Below are 19,385 nucleotides of genomic sequence, written 5' to 3'. Positions count from 1 at the left end.
TGGTTCACCTCCCACACCCTCAAACTTACCCCGAGCCAGTAGAGCTGACAAATGAGATGCTGGGTGTAGCATTTCTCTTTCCTGATTTCAGTTTACTGCCTGGCTTTTTCATGTATGCTGTCATCCCCTGGAAGAAGTGCTGTGGCCTGTGGGGAGAAGAAAGAAATAAGAGAAGTGAGGGGAGGGAAAGGATGTTCTCTAAAATAGTGTCTAGAAGAGAAACATAAAGATACAGCTCCACTGATGTGAGTCTCCATCATGCAAACTGCCCCAGAGAATGATCATTTGTCATTATCATGACAAATACCATTGCAATTGCAATTTAAAGTCCCCTAACAACCAAAAGAGGTGTAATTCCTTAATTTATCCCAGAGCAGGAAGTTCTTGGAAACTGTTTAAATTCCATCCTTCTGCCAAAGAAAGGATTTTTAAGTGAGAAAATAGCCTGCTGCAACTGCATGTCCTGCCTTTTTTTTTCTTTTAGAAAAACCTTCCAAGCCCAAATGCTGGCTAGAAGGGGAGCTGTTGGAAGGAAAGGAACTGTCCTTGCAGTGCCACTCTGCCTCGGGCACTGCACCCATCTCCTACCGCTGGCACCGCATAAATGAGGCTGAGAGAGCTGAGCACCTGCCCCCGACATCCAGAGTCAGTGAGTCAGCTCCCAGTGCCCCAGAACACCCCGTGGACACCCACGATTTCTGCTTCTCTGTCCTGTCCACTAAGGCTTCTAGTCCTTTTTCTTTTCCTTTTCCTTTCCTTTTTCTTTTTCTTTTTCCTTTTCCTTTCCTTTTCCTTTTCCTTTTCCTTTTCCTTTTCCTTTTCCTTTTCCTTTTTCTTTTTCTTTTTCTTTTTCTTTTTCTTTTTCTTTTTCTTTTTCTTTTTCTTTTTCTTTTTCTTTTTCTTTTTCTTTTTCTTTTTCTTTTTCTTTTTCTTTTCTTTTTCTTTTTCTTTTTCTTTTTCTCCTTTCCCTTTTCCCTTTTCCCTTTTCCCTTTTCCCTTTTCCCTTTTCCCTTTTCCCTTTTCCCTTTTCCCTTTTCCCTTTCCCTTTTCCCTTTTCCCTTTTCCCTTTTCCCTTTTCCCTCTCCTTTTCCCTTTTCCCTCTCCTTTTCCCTTTTTCTCTCCTTTTCCCTTTTTCCTCTCCTTTTCCCTTTTCCCTTTTTCCCTTTTCTCTTTTTCTCTTTCTCTTTTTCTCTTTTTCTCTTTTCCCTTTTTCCCTTTTTCCCTTTTTCCCCTTTTTCCCTTTTTCCCCTTTTTTCCCCTTTTTCCCCTTTTTTCCCTTTTTTCCTTTTTTCCCTTTTTTCCCTTTTTTCCCTTTTTTCCCTTTTTTCCCTTTTTTTCCCTTTTTTCCCTTTTTTCCCTTTTTTCCTTTTTTCCCTTTTTTCCCTTTTTTCCCTTTTTTCCCTTTTTTCCTTTTTTTCCCTTTTTTTTTTCCCTTTTTTCCCTTTTTTTCCCTTTTTTTCCCTTTTTTCCCTTTTTTCCCTTTTTTCCCTTTTTTCCCTTTTTCTCCCTTTTCTCCCTTTCTCCCTTTCTCCTTTCTCCCTTTCTCCCTTTCTCCCTTTCTCCCTTTCTCCCTTTCTCCCTTTCTCCCTTTCTCCCTTTCTCCCTTTCTCCTTTCTCCCTTTCTTTCTCCCTTTCTTTCTCCCTTTCTTTCTCCCTTCCTTTCTCCCTTCCTTTCTCCCTTCCTTTCTCCCTTCCTTTCTCCCTTCCTTTCTCCCTTCCTTTCTCCCTTCCTTTCTCCCTTCCTTTTCTCCCTTCCTTTCTCCCTTCCTTTCTCCCTTCCTTTCTCCCTTCCTTTCTCCCTTCCTTTCTCCCTTCCTTCTCCCTTCCTTTCTCCCTTCCTTTCTCCCTTCCTTTCTCCCTTCCTTTCTCCCTCTTCCACCTTCTTTTTTTTTTTTTTTCTTTTTTTTTTCCCCCTCCAGTTTATCCTCGTATTTTTTTTTTCCCTATTCCAGACATTTCTAACCCTGGACAAGTCCTGCTGAAGAACCTTACCCAGCTGAGCACAGGGTTGTACCAGTGCATTGCCACCAACGAGGCAGGGACAGAAAGCTGTGTTGTTCAGGTGACAGTACAACGTAAGTACCTTCACTTTTTTGGAGTCTTCACCCAGGGACAGTGCTGCTCCCCACTTGTCCCATCCCCACAGGTAAACTCTGCCACACCTCTGCCCTTCCAGACTTGAATCCCATGAATTAATTCTTATTTATTGCACTGACACTTTGCACAAGGATCCTCTGTAAAACCTGAAGTGGTAACTGCAGGATTTGGGCTGTTAGAAATTCTGATTTTTGAGAATGACAAATAAAACACAAGGGGAGAAATGGAGAGTTACTGAGTCCAGCTTTTGAGACATTTCTGACTGGAGAGATTGCACGAGTTAATCTCAAGTACAAAATGTTTGTGTGGATAGTCCAGCAATCCAGTTCCAAGTTCCTGAATTCTTGGCCTTGAGACAGTAAATTATCTAAAGGAAGCTGGGAAAGGCTGACTTTGCCACGAAGTAATGTGCAGAATAAAAACTGACTTTGGACATTGGTTTTAATTTAATGGAGCCTGTTCTGAACACCAGAGATTAAAAGCAGTGTCCAACCTGATGAACCCAGCCAAGGGTGTGTGCATGTCCTGGTGTCCTTTGCATTATGGATGGAAGGAAAAGGATGGACTTTAGCACCAGCACTCAGGATAAATCAACTCCAAAGAATTTAGCAGGTTTTATGTGCAGCTCCCAGGGAAGATCAGCAGGAGCTGCAACTGCTGTGACAAAAGTCTGCTAATGGAGAAGTCTTTGCTTGGTGATTCCATAGCTTTGGAGTTTTTCTGCCCAGCCAGGCCTGAAATAACTGGCACAGAGCAAGCAAGACCTGTTTGCCTCAGGCATCTGAAGTAAAAGCACCCACCTAGATTTTATGGCAATTGAACTGAGTTGGTTTAAAACCTCACTTTGGTTTGCTAAACCCTCCCTGGGGACAAGCCTTAAGGAAACAACTTTCAGCCAAACCCAACCTAACTCCCCTTGTCAAAAGCAGTTGTCATAAAGCATCAGCTAAGGGCTGATAGACACTAGGAAGTGTTCTTTCATTAACTTATTATTGGATTTCATTAACTTATTTCAGATGAAATATGCCTTGCACACACACCGTGGGGTTTCCTTTCCCCCTTGCTCTCTACCCCCCTCAGGTCTCCTTTTTCCCCAGTTGAATAATTCATTCTGCAAGTGGATTGTAATAATTTCAGGGTGAGTTGAGGGGGAAAAAAGAAATGCTCCTGGGGAAACACTCATACTTCACTCTTCTACCTCTAGGAATATACTTGGTGCTTTGTTTGGCATGTGGGTTGCCCTGTCTGTCTCCACATCCTCTCAGGAGAGGGTTTCCCCCTCTTTCTTCCAATTCTGATTCGTAGCTGAAGGCACAGTGCTTGTGATCCCACCTTTCCTGAGACCTCACTTTTTACCTCCAGTTTGGAAGCAATACCTGAAGATAAACTGGTTTAACTTCTGTGTGGAGACACACCTAGAAGTAGATTTATACCCAGGGCTGCAAGTTGGAGTGTGGGCTACAGAGTCTGACCCTATGACCCTAGTGAGACTTTGCAGAGTAACGTGTTTGTTTTATGGACAACAGATGCCCAAAATATTGGCATGATTGCTGGGGCAGTTTGTGGTGTGGTGGTGGGACTTTCCCTCCTTTTCCTGGTGGTGAGGCTGACAATAAGGAGGAAAGAAAAGAAAAGATACGAGGAAGAGGAGACGCCAAATGAAATCAGGTAACGCCTCTTGGTTAATCCCCTACCTTCTGTCCTCCCTTCTTTCAGTTTCACAAGAGTTTTCACCACAGCTTTAAGTAAAAAAAAAACCAAACAACCTAGGTTTAAGTGTCCTAAAAGGTCATTCTGAACAGCTTTGAAAGTCTACCTGAAATATTAGTGACAAATTTCTTGACTGTGAGAATCAGCTTTGTGAAAGCATTCCAGAAAATTAGATAGGTGAACATGTTTGGTTTTTTTTTTTTCCCCCCAGGACAAACAAGCATGCATCCCAACAAAACATTCTCACGCTTGCAGTTTCAGCATTTTAAAGCATTTGCATAATTTTCCTCTACTAAATTCAACCCACTTGTCCATTATGGTGCTGAGAGGTGTGGTGTATTTTATTTTTAACTTTCAATTGAAATTTCTGGTGGGAATGCTAAGGGGAGGAGGAGAGGAGGGAGGGCAGGTTCTCACAGTCTTTCTTGAGTCTTTTGAACAACTGTGCTTCTGGATTTAGCTCAGTGAAAAATCCCCTGAGCTGCTGTGTGCAGAGTTGAGAAGCCTTGCCCTGAGTGGGGGAACTGAGAATGTTGACACATGTTCTTTGAACTCATCTGTCACATGTGTGTGAGGGCTGCCACTTAACTCCCCTAAGCTCTACCCAACAGAGCCTAAACTTCTCAGGAAGGAAAGTGCTGGAAAAAGATATTTCCAGGAATGAGTTTTAGCTGCTCCTGCCCTTGCCTTCTTTCCTTATGTCTATTTCTAAAGAAATGCATCATTAGGCATTTCTATAACCCATTCAGCAGCTGATATTCAGGGTGCCATCAACAAAGCAGTCTCTGCTGGTATCTTCCCTTCCCTTTTTCCTGTTCTCTCTGCTTTCAAACCCTGCATGCCTTTTTATTTTTAGTTAGAGCTCCAGAGTCTTGCATAACCTTTTCACGCATGACTGTTACCTCTCCTCTCTCTGGGCCCAGTTCTTGCACTTCTTTCACTACCCACGTTTGGTTTTTTGTTTTTTTTTAACTAGAAAAACTGGCCTCAGCTAGTCCTGCCTAGGTGATTTGTCATTATGAGTAAGGATTACAGAGCAGGCAGTTCTATCTGCACTCTTTGCACTGACACTTGGTTTTCATTCCAGAGACTCAAAGCTGCACATAAAGAGCCACTCGTGTTCCCCGTGTATTCTAAACCCACTTGAAAAGCAGCTCCACGGGGTTTTAGGGAGCTCAAAGCACAAAGTAGCATAGCACAGAATTCAGAAAAACCTGTACCTTGCTGACACTGCTGGACAAACATTCCCTGGTGATTTGCAGCTTCAATAAACCACTGCTGATTGCAGCAGCAGCTCAGCCCAGTGAGGTGTGGAAGTGTTTCTGTTCCATAGAATCATAGAATGGGCTGGGTTGGAAGGGACCTCAGAGCTCATCAAGTCCAACCCTTGATCCACTCCCACTGCAGTTCCCAGCCCATGGCACTGAGTGCCACATCCAGGCTCTTTTTAAACATCTCCAGGGATGGAGAATCCACTACTTCCCGGGGCAGATTCCTGTGGTATTTAAACCCTGGCATTTGTTTGGTTGCAGAGAAGATGCAGAGGCACCCAAGGCTCACCTTGTCAAGCCCAGTTCCTCCTCCTCTGGCTCCAGGAGCTCCCGCTCAGGTTCCTCCTCAACCAGGTCGACAGCCAACAGTGCCTCCCGCAGCCAGCGGACTTTGTCAACCGAAGCCACCCCCCATCTGACCCCTCCCCAGTACAGCCAGAGGGGGACAGGAGGGAAAGAAATGGAGCCAAAGAAAGTTGACTACAACAACCTGATGAAAATGGGAGCAACCTTGGTCATGGTGCCTGCCCAAAGCAGGGCGTTCCAGACCGTCTGACTGCTGCTCACCGCTCGCCTGGAGGTTTCTGCTGCCCAGAAGCACTTCACAAACCACCAGCCACGTAGGAATTGTTAGATTAGTTATCTTCCTGGTCAGCTTAATTTAATCACTTGTGATTATTCACACTACAAGAAGCCCTCCTACTCACCTCTTTCTTACATCTTCCAGCACTGAGGTTCTGACAAAGAATTTTTTTTTTTTTTCCTGAAGAAAGGTACGTTTGAGGGCAAAATGAGCCTTCTTTTTAAATTATCTTTTTTTTTTTTTTTGGAAATGGAACACTGAGCGTTTTTAAATTACAGTAGGTAGGTGCTGTACTAATGAAATGAAGCCAAACCTCAGGATTTTTAAAAAGGGATCAACATGAGACATAAGGATGCATAATATTCCAGAAAGGTTTTCTGGGGAGGGAAAAGTCTCTTGTACTGTTTTTGGAGAACTTTCTCCAAGGTGCATTGTCTTTCCTGCAGATTTTGAGGCAGACTCACTGCTGAGGGTAATGTGGTGTTCATCCTCAAAGGGAACTGACAGATTCTCCATGTTTTCTGCATTCAGTCTTGTAGTGAAATACTTTTGGAGGCTGTAACTACAGTGGAAATGAAAGGATCACACAAAAAGGTCAAGAGATGCAGGATTAAGGCATGTGCCTGACCTAACCTCCATACCAGAGAAAGGACCTTTTATGTCAAGGAAACAGAGGTGCTTTAATTGCCAGAATAAACTTCATGGTACACCCAGAGAGATAATGGTCATGAGCCTGACTCTGCTTTGGGGTGAGCACTGCAAAGCTGCAGGAACTCCACTGGAGTGGTACCTGTGGCAAATGAGCCTTAGTGTGATGAGAACTGGGCCCTGAGTCCAGGGTGAAGGCATTGCCTCCAAAAGTGAGGGCTGATAATCCATCAAAAATCCTGGACAAAGCATCTGGAAGATATCTTTGCAGTCACCAGGTTGGGAATTCACCAAAGGGGGGAGCCATGCTGTAGAAGCCTCCCAGAGAGCTCAACAAAGAGTATTCTGGAGCTAAGTTTCAGGCATCCAGGTAAAAATAAAGATAAAGAGAGCATCCAGTGAGGAAAATACACCAGGGAGAAGATAAGCAGCACAGGAATATTGGAAAAATTGGAAAATATTCATGTGCATTGTCCCATTTATACACAAAATGCTGGGACACATGTTATTGTTGAGGCTTTTAAACCTTAGCACAAGTCTTTAAAAGTGGCAAGAATCAAGTTTTCTGTGATAAATAAGCCAGAATAAATACTCCCAAAGAATATGAAGCCTGCAAGTTGAAGGCCAATAGGAAATGAGGAGAGACAGGGACAGGCTTCTTCTGGAAGCAGATCTGTCAGTTGTATTTTCTCCTGAAGGACTTGGCTCTGACCACTGCTACACACAAGACACTGAGGAATCTAGGTTCTAGATTCCTGTGTTCTTGGACTGATACTTTTCTATTTAATAAAAAAAAAAAGAGGGTGGGTTGTTTTTTCACTGGTGGGAGGGAAGGTTTTCTCCAATTTATGGAATGAATCCACAGAAGAACCACAGATCTATAATTCTTGCACTCCAGGGACTGTCACTTATCTGCTTTTCTGGCTGAGACCCAGAATTCTAGCTTCTTTGCTTGAGATTTTAGATGATCTGATCCAAGCCAAGCCTTGCTTGGGCTACTTCTTTATGGGAAAAAGCTTTCAAACTTTCCATCTGAGAACTTCTCAGGACCAGTCACCCATTTGCTTTTCATGTACCAACATTTCACTTCCTTTCTGCACCCCAGGGTCAACGTTGCCACCTCTGGCAGGACAAAGCACTGATCTTCTGTGCAGGGAAGGCAGCCCTGAGACACAAATTTAAAGAAAGGGGACATCTGGTATTAGGTATTTGATAAACTTTTAACTTATTAACTTTTGTGACAGCTCCTGGGGTTGGTTGCAGTGTCACTCTACTTATTCCAGGTAGTATCAGCTGTGTTTTGGTGGATTTGGTGGTGGAAGCAGCAGCTGTGAGTGTCTGTGATTCCTTCACAATTCCTCTTTTCCTGGAGCCTGAAGGCTCAGACACTCCAAGGAACTCCAGAGCTGGTGAAGTCCCAGAGAGCATAAGCAGGGCAAATCAAGTGGTTTGTGGCTTCTTCTGTTGTTGCTTAATGTTCCATGTGTTGCATCTGAGGATGCTTACTCCAAGCAGATAAAAACAGGAATGTTTTTCTCAGTTAAAGACTATGTGCCTGAGCAACCAGAAACTTATTACCACCAAACAAAGGTAACAATTTGAACAGCTGAGCTGGCTGCTATCTGAGTACTGGCTGTTGTAGGTTAGCTTTGAGTCACAGGCCAAATTTGCAATTAGCAAAGAGGAGGATGCTCTGTCTACAGCCTGGAGGCCTCTTGCTGCCAGCTAGGAGAATTTCCCCAGCTTGCTCCTGGTGCTCTATTTCCTAGAGGCCTTTGGGAAAAGGTCACAGGACAGATCAGCTGTGGCAGCCCTTTCCTGGACTCCAACTCTCCAAGAGCAGAGAAGTCTCTCCCTGCCACAGGAGCTATCGGTCTGACTGCGTGGGATGAAAGGTTTATGGACCTTGGGGAAAAAAGTTGGAAGGAATTGCTGAAGCCTGAAGGTGTGTGGGATGATTCCTGTCAGGAAGCAGGCAGGATGCATGCCCACTGCATGTGCAGACTGCCCTGTATTCAAACCATGTCAGAAAAAGCCCCGTGGCCCTCTCCTGCTGTGGAACAAAGATGTGTGGGCACCCCAGAGATGTAAAACCACCAAGTCTGAAACACCACAGAGCTTTCCAGACCACACATCAGTGATCTCACAGGTGAACACAAAGTCAATTCTGCACTTGAGTTGCTAGCATGAAGCCCAAAGGGAGAAGCTCACCACTCAAAGGAAACAGGAAAAAGAGATCATTTCACAGGTATTCTCTTTTCAAAGGGACATTTTCTGAGCTCCAGATTATGTGCTCAGGAGTGTTGCACAAGGGAAACAAATGAACCATAAGCCAAAATATTTTGTAAAATAGTGTACTTAAAGCATTTACTGTCATATACCAGTTATTACTAGTGTGATTAAATGCATACAATGTTATGTAGCTTTCTTTTGTTTCTCAGCAGCTAAACTAAGCTTACATCTCTTCTACCTGCTATACTTGGTGTACTTGTACTGTGTCTGAACAACTCAGAGGAAAGCAAATATTTATTATTGATTCCTTTGAATCAATGATTTCATAATTTTTTTTTTTTTTGGTTGTTGGTTGTTTTATAAATAAATGTGCTGCAGCTTAAGTGCTACAGCTCAACTAAACTTGTACTGATGGTATGATGTGTTACAGGCTGTCAAGCTGAATCCAAGGAAAAAAGTGGAGTCAAAAATACCTTTTTTTAACTGGCAAGGACTATGGGCATATTTGTGTGCAAAGTGGGGGAAGCTGCTCTTTTTCCTGGGTATTTTTTTCAGTCTTAATTATGGAACAGTGTGAAACCTTGAGTGTGCTGAAGTGAAATGGTGTTTTGATTTCCATGCAGCTATTTCATCTGAGATTTTCTGGCTGATGATGTTGATGCTTCAGGCTAATATGGTAAATAGTGCCAGTACAGACACAGCACAGACAAACCTCCCAGAGACATTATCCTCCTACTCCTGGATCCCTGACCTTACTCCTGAACCACCAGTTCTGGGTGTGAGATAACAATGAAACCTTGAACAACCCAAGGAGCTGTGCTCAGACAGTTGAGATATTCCCTGCAGATAAACGTTTTGAAGTAGTTAACAGGAATCTCCAGTCAGGGAAGAGGTAGGTGGAATTTAGGGTTACTAACCATAACAGTGGTTGATTTCTCTTGCACTCCTCCGGCCTTCTTTCCCCACAGTTGTTTTTCACAGAGGTCTCCCTACATCAGCAATTTGCCGCAATCTGGGGGTAAAAATTGCAACATAATTACACAGTGTTTAAAACAAAACAGGGTGATGACACAGTGGTCTCCTAGGTGTGTCTTTCTGTCTATCCCTGATTCAGGAGGCAGGGTTGCTGGCTCCCTCCTCACTTGATGACATCCCAAATCCTGACTCGGCTACACACGTTTTAAGAGTAGTTGGGAAACTGCATGCTTTTTGTACAGTACCAGGGATCTTGGTTATTTTTACCCTGGATCAGTGTGTACTGGCACACTGGAGGGGGAGAACACAGTGGGAAAGGGAAGGGACCTCCTTGGAAATGAATGATTTCCAAACTTGAGCTGTGCAGGTGTTGTATATACAACAAATGCTGCTGCTGAGAAGAGGAAGCATGATAATCCTCTGATAATCCCCACTTTCTTCTCAAATGTTTTAAACACTTAAAGGAGAAGCAGTGCTTGATCTCTTACCTCCCCAAATTAGCTTTAAAAAATACTGTTGGAATACATCATTTGAAAAATCTCCACCCAGAATACTTCCAGTGTCCAGCCTGCTGAGGCTTAATTTTTCTGATATTCAGTAAATTAGTTACTTTTGTGTCCAGCACGTTAACAGCCTTTAATTTCTAAAGTAATGAGTCATTTGCCAAACCAGCATCCTCCCTGCACTGACTCACTGGTGGTTTAAGCTGCCTTCTCTTGCTATCAGTGTACTGTGTGAGGAACAGCTGCACATCTTAATGTCACTTTTTAATTTCGAGGTGCAGGGAGTGCTATTCATAGGTTCTACTGAAGTTCTGACCCTAATTTTAAAAACGACAGAACAAAAAAAAAAAAAAAAAAAAGCAAATGCAACCCCTTGCTGAGAGCCTGGCTCTGAGCCTTGGTGCACAACCCATTCAGAACACGTTTGCACTGCGTGCCCCAGCATCCCACGTGGAGTTTGGGATTTGGGAGCTCCAGCAGGATGGACTCTGAACAGGGTGGAGTGTGCATTGCATTCCAAACCTGGTCAGATGCAGATGGTTTGTATTTGCCCTTATCTTTAAAGGGGAGTGACAGCTCTCTGATAGGAATTCCCACTCCTTTTCCTGCTGCTCCTCCTGTCTCTTTTGCCACCTGATTCCCAGCACCAAACTCAGGCAAAAATGAAAAGTGAAATTGCCTCCTGGGAATAGGTAGCTCATTGATAACACTGTTTTTTTAACAAATTATTTGTTACTGAGGTGCATTGGTGTGGCTGTGTAACAGTACAGAAGGCAGTAGGGGTTGGTTTAATGCAAGTAAGGGGCCTTGTGATTGTTGTGTGAGTGTAATATATATATAAATATATATATATCAGGACTTTCTCCATGCATTTTGATAGCCTGGTGTGGTTATCTATCAAGTTTTAAAAGTACAAAGACCCAAAGGTCTCAGTTCAGGTTCCAGCCACAAAATACTGCTCGACGTGGGTGATTCTCTTCGTGCTGCCCAGAAATGCTTTTCCATCTGGTTGTTACTATAAAAACTCCTGAGCTTTTTCCTACTCTTGGGGCCACAGAGCTTTACCCCAAGGCTCTCTGCAGCCCTCCTAGCAGCTTCCCCTGACTTTTCCAGTGTTTGTGCTCTGTAAACATTTGATGAAATCAAATGTTGATGAAATCCACTCTGACCTGAGCTGCTCCGTGACCTCTGCTCAGTTTTGGAGCCCAGCACGGTGTTTCCTGCCTTTCCCCAAGGACTCCCCCATGGATTTCCACCTCTCAGAGCCCACGTTTGCTCCTGGCTGAAGCCAATCGGGCTCGGGTTGAGAAAAAACGCGGGGATGGATTAAAAAATGGAGATGCTGGAGGAAAAACCTCAACCACGGCAAAGCGATTTCCTCAGCCCGGGTGAGGGGGGGAAGGGATCAGAGAACATTTAGTTCTTCATCAGTGAGCTGAGAGCTGTACATATTGTGCTGTTTGCTGCGGGAAACTCTGGGGAAGGAGCTGCAAGGAGGAAAACGGGAAATGTCGCCATTGCTCTGAGTGAAGCTGCCCCCTGCATCTCAGGCTTCCCCGTCACAACGCTCATTTCTGGCGGGATTCACCCGCCTAACGTCACTTCTGCTGCCTGGAGCCGGGCACCATTGCGCAGAACGGTACCGAGCTGCTGGTACCACAGAGCCCCGCACTGAGGCGGCTCTGGGGTGAGGGAAGCGGCCAAGCCCGGGGCTGCGCAGCCCCAGAGGCGCCGCCATTTTGTGCCCCCTGAGCCGCGCTCCCTCTTCCCCCTGCCCGCCCCCCCGTATGCAAATAAACCCCCCATCCCCGCGTTCTGATTGGCTGCCGCAGCGCTCCGGCGCGCGGAATATGCAAACGAGCCTCCGCACGCCGCCCCGCGATTGGCTGAGGCTCGCTGGAGGCCTCCCCAGCGCGCGGCCGCCGGGGGCCTCTCATTGGCTCCCGCGCAGGCTGAGGCTCCGCCCACGGGAGGGGAGGGCGAGCGTAGCGGAGCGTTAAACGGATGGGGCGGGGGAGGGAGGAAAGCGCATGAAGGTTCGAGAATACCGGCCGGCCGGCGGACACGCCCCCTTCCTCTTGCGTCACCGAGGGTGCGGGTTCCGGCCGGCGGCGATTGGCGGAGAGGGCGGCGGTGTGAGCGAGCGGATTGGCTGGAGCGGGGAAAAGGGGCGGGCCCTTCTGGAAGGTTCTGCGGGAGTATATAAAGGCGGCCGGGAGCTCGTCCCCCTCAGAGGGCAGTCGTTCTGCTCCTATTATACCTCGTGTGCGTCAGGACTCGTCCGCGCCACTGAGGTAACGGGGCCTTGCCGAGCGGGGGAGGGGAAGGGGTAGCGGGTGGGGAGGGAGTAGCGGGTGAGGGGGTTTGGGCTTTCCCCTGGGATTTTCTTACTGGGGCGTGGCTGTTGCGGTGCGGGGGATGGGGGAGGGTTGGGGGTCCCAGGCGTTTATGTTGTTGCGCGGATGGGGTTTTTTTCGGTTAGAATGTGCAGCCGTGTGGGTAGCTGCGTTGTTTTGTAGCCTAAATCCGGCCTGATGGCGGCTGTCCCGGCTGCCCTCCTTATGTCCTGAAAGGAAGAGGGGGAGGGGGGAGGGAGAGGAAAGCGGGGTGGAGAAGAAGGGGAAGAGGAGGGAGGGGTAGAGAGGACTTAGCGCCCGCATTACCCTCCGCGGGGAGCGCCCGAGGGCGTGTGTGGGAGGGAGGGAGCTGGAGGTGTGTCCATGGGCGGTTGGGCATGCTGGGCTTGGGAGTTCCGGGGAGGCGGGGGAGGGAAGGAGCGGGATCCTAGGGCGGGCGAGTGGGTCCCTGAAGGCGCGGGGGGGGTGGGGGGGGGGCGGCGAGGGGAAGGCTGCGTCTCCTGGCGGGGTGCAGGGGTTGGTGTCGCAGCGGGGCTGGGGCTGTGCCAGGCCGCATGGCCCGGCCCACGCCGAGCGGGGGGAACCGCATGGCCCGGCGCACAAGATGGCGGCCGGCGGCCACGTGATCCGGGCGGTGCGGTGCATGCTGGGAGTTGTAGTCCAGGCCTTGGGCTCCACCAGCGACCCGTGAAAATAGCTTAATCCTGGTAAATGTGTGGTAAAAGCAATCTAGTCATCCCCATCTTAAGTTTAATTTTGCATTTAATTTTTTTTTTTGCCTTTTTTAGTCACAATGTCCAAAGGACCAGCTGTCGGGATTGATCTTGGCACCACCTATTCCTGTGTTGGTGTGTTCCAACATGGGAAGGTGGAGATCATTGCCAACGATCAGGGGAACAGGACCACCCCCAGCTACGTCGCCTTCACAGACACAGAGAGGTTGATTGGAGATGCTGCAAAGAACCAAGTGGCAATGAATCCTACCAATACAGTTTTTGGTAAGGCTGCAGGGTGTGTGTATTTCACGTTAAAAAGTTTAGCATAGTGATAAACGTTCCTTGGTTATAAAAATAACTGACTGATAGCAGGGTTAGAGGTTTGTCCTGGAAGTGAAAAAACCCATAAATTATGGTCTGAGTAATAAAATAGTTTGGAGTAATCATTAAGCTTTATTAAGTGTAGGAAAGCATATGATTTCTAGTCATACTGCCTGGCTGCAGGTTGTTTTTGTGTGTTATTTTTAAGTGGTTTTAAGTGTGTCTGATGCCTGCACTGTGCTGTGGTTCAGGGCCCAGCTGCAGTGTGGTTGTGAGGTGATGCTGAGGGGTTTGTCCCTATCTGAGCTAAAACTTAACAGTGGTTGTAGCAGAGCCTTCCCAAGGCAGCAGTAATTTCAGATTAAGTAGTGTTGTGGGGTTTTGTGTATTGCGTTTTAGGAAAAATAATTTTTTTTTTTTGTGAGCAAGTACATTTATAACACGGGCAATTTATTTTGCAGATGCCAAACGGTTGATTGGGCGCAGATTTGATGATTCTGTTGTGCAGTCTGACATGAAGCACTGGCCTTTCACTGTGGTGAATGATGCTGGCAGACCCAAAGTCCAGGTGGAGTACAAAGGCGAGACCAAGAGCTTCTACCCAGAGGAAATTTCATCCATGGTTTTAACCAAAATGAAGGAGATTGCAGAAGCCTATCTTGGGAAGGTAAGCTTGAGGATTACAGTGGGATACAGTGAGTAGTTGTGTATAGGAGGGTGTTTTAGCCAAATAACTGGGTTTTTTTGCTTGTTTTCAGACTGTTACTAATGCTGTAGTGACTGTGCCAGCTTATTTCAACGACTCCCAGCGTCAGGCTACTAAAGATGCAGGAACCATTGCAGGGCTCAACGTGCTGAGAATCATCAATGAGCCAACAGCTGCTGCCATAGCTTATGGTCTGGACAAGAAGGTATGGATGGAGCACCTGATAACCCTGCTGGTAAAGCTCCACCTGGGAGTAGAGGATGAGTTTAATGGTGGGAATTGCTCTCTTCCAGGTGGGTGCTGAAAGAAACGTTCTGATCTTCGACCTGGGAGGTGGCACCTTTGATGTGTCCATCCTGACGATTGAAGATGGCATCTTTGAGGTGAAATCCACTGCGGGTGACACTCACTTGGGTGGAGAAGACTTTGACAACAGGATGGTGAACCACTTCATTGCTGAATTCAAGAGGAAGCACAAGAAGGACATCAGTGAGAACAAGAGAGCAGTCAGGCGCCTCCGCACCGCCTGCGAGAGGGCCAAGAGGACCCTGTCCTCCAGCACCCAGGCCAGCATTGAAATTGATTCTCTCTATGAGGGTATTGACTTCTACACATCCATCACCAGAGCTCGCTTTGAAGAGCTGAATGCTGACCTGTTCCGTGGCACCCTGGACCCTGTGGAGAAGGCTCTGCGGGATGCCAAGCTGGACAAGTCCCAGATCCACGACATCGTGCTGGTTGGGGGGTCTACTCGTATCCCGAAGATTCAGAAGTTGCTGCAGGATTTCTTCAATGGCAAAGAGCTGAACAAGAGCATCAATCCTGATGAGGCTGTGGCCTACGGTGCAGGTAAGGACTAAACTTCCTTCTGAGTGGTGTTTGGGGCAGACACTGTTACCTGAACTCTCAGCAGCACTGGGGTAGTTTTCCACCTGAAGCATTGAACCTTTCAGTGCTTCAGTGCCCCTGAACCTTTCAGTGCTTCAGTAGCATTGAACCTTTCGGTGCTTCAGCACCCCTGAACCTTTCAGTGCTTCAGCACCCCTGAACCTTTCAGTGCTTCAGCACCCCTGAACCCTTTGGTGCTTCAGCACCCCTGAACCCTTTGGTGCTTCAGCACCCCTGAACCCTTTGGTGCTTCAGCACCCCTGAACCTTTCGGTGCTTCAACACCCCTGAACCTTTCAGTGCTTCAACACCCCTGAGCCTTTCGGTGCTTCAGTACCCCTGACTCTTTCAATGCTTCAAATAATGATTTTAATTTGGACTTGCAATGATGAATCAGATTCCAAAGCCATTCGTAGTTTCCACCAGAAGTCTACTGATGATGGCCAAAATCTTCCTTGGATGTCTGAGCGAGCCAAGGGGCTTGACTGTTGTGTGCAGCCTGTTTGTTGCAAGGCTCTAACAATGTTTCTTTCTCTTCCCCCAGCTGTTCAGGCTGCTATTCTGTCTGGAGACAAGTCTGAGAATGTACAGGATCTGCTCCTCTTGGATGTGACTCCTCTGTCCCTTGGGATTGAGACTGCTGGAGGTGTCATGACAGTCCTGATCAAACGCAACACCACCATCCCCACCAAGCAGACCCAGACATTCACCACTTACTCTGACAACCAGCCTGGTGTGCTGATCCAGGTAAGTGAAACAATCTTAAGATCTCTCAGCACTTCAGTGGTAGATATTTAATGTTAGGCCAGAGGTTTTGGTGTTAGGGGTGCCAGGAAATGTCTGGTTGCTGTGATGAAAATGATTCCAAAGCCATTCGTAGTTTCCACCAGAAGTCGAAAGACTTGTGTTGGCCCAAGAACCTTCCTTGGATGTCTGAGCGACCATCATAACCCCATTAAGATCTAAAAATATTGTCCAACACAACTTAATATGCTGATTTTTTTTTTTCTTGCCAGGTATATGAAGGAGAACGTGCCATGACAAAGGACAACAACTTGCTGGGCAAGTTTGAGCTGACTGGTATTCCCCCTGCTCCCAGAGGTGTACCTCAGATTGAAGTAACCTTTGATATTGATGCCAATGGCATCCTCAATGTGTCTGCTGTGGATAAGAGCACTGGGAAGGAGAACAAAATCACAATAACAAATGACAAGGGTAAGGAATGTGTGATTGTGAGGATGGGATTTGTCTTGGCTTGTCCAGCTCTGCCTTTTATCATCACCAAAACCAGAATGTGTGTTCACCTTGATCTACACCCTTCAGAGCAGTAATTGAACATTCCTGAGGAGGCTTCTCAAGTCTTTTAAGAAAGAGAGCTTCTGATACCTTTGGGTTTCATTTACTGCCTGCCCAAAAATGTGGAATTTTTAATGTGTGCGAGTGTGATAGTAATTAATTCTCCGCTGAAAATCAAGTGAAAAATAGTGATTAAAGTGTTGCTGTTCCTGCAGGCCGGCTGAGCAAGGAGGATATTGAGAGGATGGTGCAGGAAGCAGAGAAATACAAAGCAGAAGATGAGAAGCAGCGTGACAAAGTGTCTTCTAAGAACTCCCTGGAGTCCTATGCATTCAACATGAAAGCCACTGTTGAAGATGAGAAGCTCCAGGGCAAGATTTCTGATGAGGACAAGCAGAAAATCTTGGACAAATGCAATGAAATCATCAACTGGCTGGACAAGAACCAGGTTTGTGTAATTCCATGTTTAATCAGTGGTCATTTCTAGTCTCTCACTGAGCCATAAAGAAAAACTTTGAGGATGGAGGAGAGCTTCTGGTTGCTGTGATGAAAATGATTCCAAAGCCATTCGTAGTTTCCACCAGAAGTCGAGAGACTTGTGTTGGCCCAAGTACCTTCCTTGGATGTCTGAGCGACCACAGCTTGCAGGCATAGAACTTGAAATTCCTCCTCATTCAGGCTGCCTAGTTTGCAGGTGCCATTTTCTCTCCCTTAGTTTGCAGATACCATTTTGTCTCAAGTTTGCAGATAAATTTTCTCTCCCTTAGTTTGCAGATGCCATTTTCTCTCCCTTAGTTTGCAGATGCCATTTTCTCTCCCTTAGTTTGCAGATGCCATTTTCTCTCCCTTAAGTTTGCAGATGCCATTTTCTCTCCCTTAGTTTGCAGGTGCCATTTTCTCTCCCTTAGTTTGCAGATGCCATTTTCTCTCCCTTAGTTTGCAGATAAATTTTCTCTCCCTTAAGTTTGCAGATGCCATTTTCTCTCCCTTAGTTTGCAGATAAATTTTCTCTCCCTTAAGTTTGCAGGTGCCATTTTCTCTCCCTTAGTTTGCAGGTGCCATTTTCTCTCCCTTAGTTTGCAGGTGCCATTTTCTCTCCCTTAAGTTTGCAGATGCCATTTTCTCTCCCTTAGTTTGCAGATGCCATTTTCTCTCCCTTAGTTTGCAGATGCCATTTTGTTTCAAGTTTGCAGATAAATTTTCTCTCCCTTAGTTTGCAGATGCCATTTTGTCTCCCCTAGTTTGCAGATGCCATTTTGTCTCCCCTAGTTTGCAGATACCATTTTCTCTCCCTTAAATGAAGTCTAAATATTCTAGGAGTGACTTCAGGGAGTCCTAAATCAGTGGTGTGGCTGAAGATAAATTTAAGCCCAGTTCCCTTCAGCCATTTGACTTTCAGATTGCATCCACTTGTCAAGAGCAGGATGTTAATTAACGAGCTTCTCTCTTTTTCAGACGGCTGAGAAGGAGGAGTTTGAGCACCAGCAGAAAGAGCTGGAGAAGGTGTGCAACCCCATCATCACCAAGCTGTACCAGAGTGCAGGAGGGATGCCTGGTGGGATGCCTGGTGGATTCCCTGGTGGGGGAGCTCCTCCATCTGGTGGAGCCTCTTCTGGACCAACCATCGAGGAGGTGGATTAAAGCCCCCAGGCAGTGCATTCCACTAGCAGTTAGTATTGGAGGCCCCCTGGGTGGGGGTTAGATTGAAGGACCCAAACCTGTAGGCACATCTGGTTATATTTTGCCAGATCTAATACTCCATAACTGAGCTGCTGTAAAAATAAAAAAATCTTAAAAAAAAAAAAAAAATAATTTCTGGGCATTTTGAATACTTGAACCATGTGCACAGGAGGGGGGGAGAGTTAAAGACCATTGCACTTTACCTGTAAACAAGTGGAAATGCAATGTCCTAAAGAATAAAAACTATTTAATGGGCATCACAATGTTTGTGCTGATTTCTTCGTCTGTACTGAACCAGCTTGAAAAATAAAAAATGAAGTTGCTGAGCATGATCTTAACCCCAAGGCTTAGGGCTTAACAAATAAAGGAGCTTCATGTTTTGTTTTTGAAGCCTGAGTAACAAAGTTTATTTTGGACAGAGCTGTGGGTCACACCCACTACTTAAGAGGCAGAGGAGGCTGACATTTCACTTAAAGGCCAACATTATAGACATGCACAGTTAAAAATTGGCAAAAATACTGAAAAATGTGCAGTTATTCTGTCTTAGCCCCTTGGTGATTTAACCCATCTTCAGAAGTTAAACTAAGTTGCCATGGTCCCACAGTGGGAAAGACTTTAATTAAAATGAGAAAAAGTGAATAAATGTCATTTAGTCTGAGGTATTGATCAGCTCAAGGTTCTTCCCTATGAAGGTGAATTCTGAGGGGGTTTCATTTTGAGAAGCTATGGGATGGGAGGTGGTTTTGAGTGGCAGCTTCAGCTGTGACCAGAAATACGAGGAAAAAAAAGAAGCTGTGACCAGAAAATGAGCTCTGCAGTGTTTATGTATGGAGGGATTATTCAGAAGAATCCATTTTGTGTGGTTTTTTTAAGTGGGTACATGAAGTAAAACACTTCCTGTGCTAAGTTTATTGGAGAAGAGGGATTTTTACCTTTTTTGGAGAGCAATCCTTACAAAACGCACAGAGATGGGCTGAGAGCCTGACAGTGCCTGCCCCGCCTGGCAGCCACTCCCCAAAAACCGCGGTGCCTGGCACTGCGTTTTACTTGTATTTAACCCAAAAGCAGTTAAACAGCAGGAGGCGATGTGGGTACCGGTGGTAACGGCGATGTTGGTATTTCCATTGGTAGGAAGATTAATATTAAAATAATCGGTATTAAAAAGAACAACTGGGGAAGCAGGGAAATCTGACAAAAAAGGGGCAGGAGGATCCATGCTGGGGTCAGGACTGCCCTCGGCATTCAGCTGCAGAGTTTTGGGGTGGGGGGGTCAAGCTGGGGGTGCAGAATTTTGGGGTGGGGGGGTCAGACCGGGGGTGCAGTGGTTTGGAGTGAGAGTCAGGCTGGGGGTGCAGAGGTTTTGGGGTGGGGGGGGTCAGGCCAGGGGTGCAGAGGTTTTGGGG

General features: G+C 46.2%; 2 protein-coding genes, 1 long non-coding RNA gene and 3 other non-coding genes across 6 annotated transcripts in view; 5 read left to right on the top strand and 1 right to left on the bottom strand.

Annotated features, from left to right (window-relative positions):
- Positions 1 to 8,943, top strand: part of CLMP (CXADR like membrane protein) — a 42,311-nt gene extending 33,368 nt beyond the window's left edge. Inside the window, 5 exon segments of the mRNA XM_071768902.1 lie at positions 92 to 174; positions 445 to 649; positions 1,953 to 2,075; positions 3,624 to 3,765; positions 5,340 to 8,943. Coding sequence (XP_071625003.1) covers positions 92 to 174; positions 445 to 649; positions 1,953 to 2,075; positions 3,624 to 3,765; positions 5,340 to 5,634 — 848 coding nt within the window. The 3' untranslated portion in view covers positions 5,635 to 8,943.
- Positions 8,944 to 12,006: 3,063 nt separating this feature from the next.
- On the top strand, positions 12,007 to 18,245 carry HSPA8 (heat shock protein family A (Hsp70) member 8). The gene is made up of 9 exons (XM_071769211.1): positions 12,007 to 12,313; positions 13,165 to 13,374; positions 13,875 to 14,080; positions 14,172 to 14,324; positions 14,413 to 14,968; positions 15,551 to 15,753; positions 16,023 to 16,221; positions 16,518 to 16,750; positions 17,758 to 18,245. The coding sequence occupies exons 2-9, from the start codon at positions 13,170 to 13,172 to the stop codon at positions 17,941 to 17,943; spliced, it is 1,941 nt and encodes a 646-aa protein (XP_071625312.1). The 5' UTR covers positions 12,007 to 12,313; positions 13,165 to 13,169; the 3' UTR covers positions 17,944 to 18,245.
- Positions 14,769 to 15,554, bottom strand: LOC139807813 (uncharacterized). Its single transcript, XR_011730693.1, has 2 exons — positions 15,351 to 15,554; positions 14,769 to 15,065 (listed from the first exon to the last, which is right to left on the bottom strand). It is a non-coding gene; the product is annotated as an uncharacterized lncRNA (long non-coding RNA).
- LOC139787600 (small nucleolar RNA SNORD14) lies at positions 15,387 to 15,477 on the top strand. The gene has a single exon (XR_011722668.1). It is a non-coding gene; the product is annotated as a small nucleolar RNA SNORD14 (small nucleolar RNA).
- On the top strand, positions 15,851 to 15,947 carry LOC139787597 (small nucleolar RNA SNORD14). Its single transcript, XR_011722666.1, has one exon. It is a non-coding gene; the product is annotated as a small nucleolar RNA SNORD14 (small nucleolar RNA).
- On the top strand, positions 16,841 to 16,937 carry LOC139787599 (small nucleolar RNA SNORD14). Its single transcript, XR_011722667.1, has one exon. It is a non-coding gene; the product is annotated as a small nucleolar RNA SNORD14 (small nucleolar RNA).
- Positions 18,246 to 19,385: the final 1,140 nt, after the last annotated feature.

This window comes from Heliangelus exortis, chromosome 26, assembly GCF_036169615.1.
Source record: "Heliangelus exortis chromosome 26, bHelExo1.hap1, whole genome shotgun sequence".
In the NCBI taxonomy this organism is placed as follows: Eukaryota; Metazoa; Chordata; class Aves; order Apodiformes; family Trochilidae; genus Heliangelus; species Heliangelus exortis.
This window is presented reverse-complemented; position numbering and strand designations above follow the sequence as displayed.

What these genes read in the sequence shown, in the direction of transcription:
- HSPA8 (XM_071769211.1), top strand. Translation starts at nt 13,170, where the DNA reads ATGTCCAAAGGACCAGCTGTCGGGATTGATCTTGGCACCACCTATTCC. An exon ending in CTTATGGTCTGGACAAGAAG is followed by an intron (nt 14,325 to 14,412) that starts GTATGGATGGAG and finishes GCTCTCTTCCAG; the next exon opens with GTGGGTGCTGAAAGAAACGT. An exon ending in ACTGGCTGGACAAGAACCAG is followed by an intron (nt 16,751 to 17,757) that starts GTTTGTGTAATT and finishes TCTCTTTTTCAG; the next exon opens with ACGGCTGAGAAGGAGGAGTT.